Below are 6,040 nucleotides of genomic sequence, written 5' to 3' on the forward strand. Positions count from 1 at the left end.
TATGTGTGCAGTTTTATAAATTGTTCAAAATACAAATAATTAGAAAACCACACAAATATATATCAATAAATTATACATTCAATTAAGATCACAAACGTCATGTGGTGATATATATGTCTTTTTAATTAGTTAATGTTAAACAACTCACATTTCAAATATTATATTAATTTGTATTGGATTTATTTAGTAACAAGCAACTTTTTCTAAATAATTTGTAAGCTAATTTATTTAAATAATTTACTAGTACAAATATAAAACATAAAATCAAGAAAATAAACAAAATAATTAAAATGATTTGAGGGATATTTTTGTCTTTACATAGACTTATCCCATGGTATTATATCCTATGTATTACTAATACCTCCAAATGGAAGGTATTAGTAATACATCCTATAATACCATGTAGGATGTATAACTAATCCCTTGATTAGTTATACATAGGCCCAAATTCCTACCAAACATAGTACTAAATAATACCATATATAATACATGGACTATTTGTTTTAATACAGCCTACCAAACAAACCCTTAGTGTTGTATCATTAATTCTGGAATATATCCATTCATTGGCAATAAGAGCAGCATCAGTGATCTGTCTGTCTTTCAAGAATGTCATCTGCAGAGTATCTACTAATTTGTACATCACTTTCTTCAGTCTCTCTATGAGGATCTTGGATATCAATTTATATATGCTTCCTATTAAACTAATAGTCTGAAATCTCTCAATTCCTTAGCCCTATTCTTTTTGGGAATAAGAGCTATGTTAGTTGCATTGAAGCACTTCTCAAAAATTTCTTGAGGATGAAAGTTGTGCACAGTGGACATCACATCATTCTTTAAGACCTCCCTACAATGAACAAAGAACCCCATAGTGTACCCATCTGGACCTGTGCTTTATCTACTGCACATGCCTTGAGACCATCCAAAACTTCTTTCTCCTCAAAAGGTTGTTGCAGTTCCTGTTGGTCCTCTATGTTTATGGTAGGCCACTGATACATGTTGTAATAGGGCCTGAATTTCTCGTTTTCACAGTAAAGCTTCTCATAGAAGGTAATGATCTCCCTTTTAATGTTCTCTATCCCCACAATATCTTATCCTCCTACCCGCAGAAGATCAATGTGATTCTTCCTCTTGCAAGCATTTGCAATTCTTTGGAAGAACTTTGTGTTTTTATCACCCTTATAAATCCACAATGTTCTTGATCTTCGTCTCCATGCTATCTCTTCCTTTTTGGCATAATTTTCCAATTCTATGAATAAATTAGATTTCTGGCCTCTTCTTCAGTTAAATTATCTAGAAGAATTCTGGCAGAAAAAGGTTTATCATTATCTTTGAATCTGGAGATTTATCCACTCCATACGGACATAGTTATTGGTTGATGCAATGTTTAAGATCCTTCCACTTTATTTAACCAGTAAATTTCATTCTCGTCTCTTCTTCATCATAGTTTCTATCAGATTGCCTCCCTCTAGTAACTTTTTCTAATAAAAAATATGTCCTCCCCCTCTCAATAGTTCAGCTTCTCAAAAGGTGGAGTGACAACTGACAAGAGTTGTTCTCAATCATATCTTTTTACCATGTGGAATTTGATATTGGTATCTGTTTCACAAGCTTAGTGTCAAACATTTAGAGAACTTCTCAACATGTGAGGTGGTTGACTCAAAGGGAAACAAGATATATTAACACTAGATAATAATAACTATTGACGGATAAAGGTTTCTCAAGAAAAGCATTTAAAAATCCATCATTAAACCTACTGTAGTTCTGTACATGATACCTCCCCGTGAATGTTCCACTCAAGGAAAAATGGCATGTGCAGGCCCAATTTGACAAAGGTATTCTCAAGAACAGATGTAAGAATTGTAATTGCTTAAGTAGCAATTTTCTCCACACTTTTGCTTCTCAATCGATCTTCAATTGAGCTAGCAGAAATGAAACTACATTCTTTCTGTAGTTTTTATTTATCCACTAGGTGACTATCTATTAGTTCCAACAAAGCATGTCGGGAGATGTGGAAGTTCACGATGTGATACTAACGTGTGACTGAAGGAGATACATGCTAACTATGGGTAGAAACAGTTGCATGGCATTTTGTAGACATGGTTTGAGTTGTATCGATTAACACATTATGACCCACTTTATCATGCTGTGAAATGTGAATTCTTCCAAGTAGATAAGTAGCTATTGGCATGCTGGACAGAATATGCAATGATAAAACTAGACATACATCTACCAAACTATTTGAAGATGCATGATGAGTCTGCCCGTGCAAGTGCAATGAATCAGCATGATTCGGGTGCATGACTAAAAATGTATATCACTTGAAACAGAAATGGCAACCATGCAGCACTTGAGGACAAATTACAGTTAAGAATATGTACCTTTCTCTCCATCTTAAAAGAGCCTCTAGAAGAGGACCAGGTGTGTGTCGAGCAATCATAGCTAACGAATCCAGTACTTGCTCATAGGCTGGATCTGATGGCCGAAGGTACTGTCCATCCTGTTTAGCCCAGGTAAAGTTTCATAATAGCATACAAATCAAGTAAAAATAAAATAAAATATGGCCATCCTGTTTAGTCCAGGTAAAGTTTCAGAATAACACAAATCAAGTAAAAATAAAATAAAATATACTACATCTCTTTAACTTCACATAATTTGTTCTTGCAGTAGGATGCAGATAAAATTACATCATTAAGAATCATGCCAATGAAACACAGAGCACATAACTGTAATAGCACCAGTGCCAACACAAAAGAATTATACTTACTCTTTTCTCTTTCTGGTGCTAGAGAATAATTTGTTACTTTTCTCTCTTACCCTTCACGTGATACATTTCAATTGACACTCCTGTGTCCACTGAATTCTTTCCTGAGGAGGGAACATACAAAGGGATTGAGATCACACTGACCCACTCTAAGCCTATCCCCAACTCATTCTGCTCTTCTTATTTTTTTTGCTCTTTTCCCACCCAAGTAGTAGAGGCAACCTATCAGGGCCTTCTTATGAATAAGCATTAGGACACCGGCAAGCATCTCTCCTCGGAAACTCTCTCTGATTCTTATCTAGGTGAGACTAAAATATATACATGATATGATCCAAAAAAAAGATATTATCTGGACTTAACTATTGCTCTTGGAGAAATTGTGAATCGACTGATTAGGCGAAGACAAATAGTAAAATATCTTTCCAAGTCATGTGACAAATATAGCATGAAAATTTATTTAAAGCACAAATACACCAAGCATTGTTATACTACCTCCCTTCAATTTTATGTAATAGTACCTGATTGACACGAGGTTTAAGAAGTTACTTCGACTTATATATTATACATATTATTAATAGTGAAAGTAAGCATTAAGATAGTGGTTGAGGACCACTAGGTGATTCTTCCCATCTGTGCTAGCCTTGGGGACAAAATTACCTAGTACCTATTGCCAGTGGGAGGTGATAGGTATCCCATGGAGATAGTCGAGGTGCGCAAAAGCTGGCCCAGACACCACAGTCATAAAAAAAAGCTAGTGGTTGAGGACCCCAATGCCAAGAGGACGATATTAAGTTCCAGTGGTGAAACAAGGATTTTCACCAAGGGGATTCAAACTATAAAGAAGTAAGCACATGGAGAAGACGAGCGAATCCTACATCTACTATGTTTTTGACCTCATATATACATTGCAATTTTTCGGCACAAGGTATCCAGATGAACTCCTTGCACCTTCCTAACCGTCTTGACAACCAAGGTCAGAGTCCCATCAGAAGGACACTAGGCAAATTAATCTCAGCTGCCTAAATCTGGACAAAGTTATGTGGTACTCATGCTAGTAGAAAGTAGAAAGTAATCAGTGCCCCAAGCTGGCTTGGATGCCACCAATAGTGGGTGAAAACTTATTTTGGTAGAGAACATCAAATCAAGATGAAACAGTTTAATGAATTCGAATTATTGAGATTAGTATTATGACATTTCAAATAGAAAGAGTGTCAATGAAGTGGTTGAGACTCCTGAAGTCTCAGTTTCAAATCCAGGGGAGACAAAAACATATCAGATTATTCTTGCTAGTAGGAGGTGGCACGCACGAAATTAGTCTACGTACGCAAAAGCTTGTCTGAACACCACGGTCCACGGTCATCGAAAAATGAAAAATACCTTACATTAAAATAAAAGAAATAAGAAAAATTAGTAGAAAGAGTACCTGAGCTTGAGCAGTTTCAATGCGACGCCTAGCAAGCGGAAGGAACCTCTGTAGCAGTGCATCAACAATCAGCTTCGCAGCACTTGTCTTCATTTTCCCCCAAATTTTTTACACCAGTTGGTTCCAATTACAAACTTCTGATTTCATATCCTACGCAATTTGTCCATTTTCAACATGAGTATACCACATCGCAATGACCAGAATTTCCAAAATTAGAAATCAGGTTTCTTCATCCAAACACAATTTCGTATTGAGATTGGGCAATTCCGGTTGTCTTTCCAGGTAGATTCACCAAAAAAAATTTCTCACCATTGTTGCTATGCTCGAGCTTTGATTTGTTGTTCAATAAAGGCGGAACCCGTTTAAAAAAAAAAAAGAGTAAACTGTCTGGACCGGTTCAGCTCTGCTATTTTTCTTACTTTGCTCCTGCCGATTCGAGTTGAGCACTAGACCACTTTTATGTTAGTTTTTTTTTTTTTTATAATCAGTGAATTCATTTGCCCTTCGTGTGGTCATCAAAAACATAAATAATTTATTAAATATTATTTCAATAAAAGGGGATATGTGTGTATCTGTAATGTGTGTGTGAATTTTAGTTGAAAATTTTAGATATTTTTTAGAGTTTCTTTTTACATAAAAAAGAATATAAAATAAAATAATTATATTATCTATCTATATCTCTATTACCTTAAAAGCATGAACTCCTAACTTAAATGTTAAATTACCATAATATCTCTAACTTAGGTTGTACATTTTTCTATGAGTTGTGACTTTTTCGATAAGTTGTGACTTTTTTAAAAGGGTTGTGATTTTTCAATGAGTTGTGACTTTTCCAAAGAGTTGTGACTTTTTCAATAAGTTGTGACTTTTCCAATGTATTGTGAATTTTCTGAAAGGTCATGACTTTTCGGATAAGCCACAATTAACATTTGTTCATACTACCCTTTGTTGACTATAAATAGAGGGGTTTCCTCTCATTTTTCAACAACAATTTTTTTAATCTTCTTCTTCTTCTTGTATAAAACTAGTTACCTTAAAAGCATGAACTCCTAACTTAAATGTTAAATTACCATAATATCTCTAACTTAGGTTGTACATTTTTCTATGAGTTGTGACTTTTTCGATAAGTTGTGACTTTTTTAAAAGGGTTGTGATTTTTCAATGAGTTGTGACTTTTCCAAAGAGTTGTGACTTTTTCAATAAGTTGTGACTTTTCCAATGTATTGTGAATTTTCTGAAAGGTCATGACTTTTCGGATAAGCCACAATTAACATTTGTTCATACTACCCTTTGTTGACTATAAATAGAGGGGTTTCCTCTCATTTTTCAACAACAATTTTTTTAATCTTCTTCTTCTTCTTGTATATTATAAAAATTTCGTGTGATTTATTGACGTTGAGTTAGTCCAAAGTTTAGCGGAATATGAGGTACCACTATTCTAAGGAACTAAATCGTTCTATCCTAAGAAGGTATATTCCATAACCTCGAGTACTTGATGAAAACAATTTTGATGATATAATAATTATTTTTTTACTTAACATATACATTAGTATGTAATATTCCACTATAGGAAGTTAACATGATGTAGTCTAAACTCATTTGTTTTGTTAACAATTTCTCTTGTGATGTAGATATATGCTTTTGAATAACTTTTTCCAAAATTATTAGACTTCTCAAGAGTAGATAATTGCCAAGGTTTGTTTTTATGATGCTCAAGACCAAAAATTGACTTTATTTATCAATGCTACTTATGTGATTTGGATTGTCAGAAAGTTTGCTTCAAAATAATTATTACTATATAAACATTGCCCTTTTGTTTTACTTATTTACTATTTCTTAATATTTCAGTATTT

General features: G+C 34.0%; 1 protein-coding gene across 1 annotated transcript in view; it reads right to left on the reverse strand.

The window, feature by feature from the left end:
• LOC102587154 (protein furry homolog-like) overlaps positions 1–4,648 on the reverse strand; it is a 42,908-nt gene extending 38,260 nt beyond the window's left edge. The window contains exons 1-2 of the mRNA XM_006346807.2: positions 4,188–4,648; positions 2,382–2,500 (exon numbers count right to left, since the gene is read on the reverse strand). Of these exons, the coding sequence (XP_006346869.1) occupies positions 2,382–2,500; positions 4,188–4,280 (212 nt within the window). The 5' untranslated portion in view covers positions 4,281–4,648. The remainder of the gene's footprint in view (positions 1–2,381; positions 2,501–4,187) is intronic.
• Between the last annotated feature and the right edge of the window lie 1,392 nt (positions 4,649–6,040).

Source organism: Solanum tuberosum, unplaced genomic scaffold (assembly GCF_000226075.1).
Source record: "Solanum tuberosum cultivar DM 1-3 516 R44 unplaced genomic scaffold, SolTub_3.0 scf00090, whole genome shotgun sequence".
In the NCBI taxonomy this organism is placed as follows: Eukaryota; Viridiplantae; Streptophyta; class Magnoliopsida; order Solanales; family Solanaceae; genus Solanum; species Solanum tuberosum.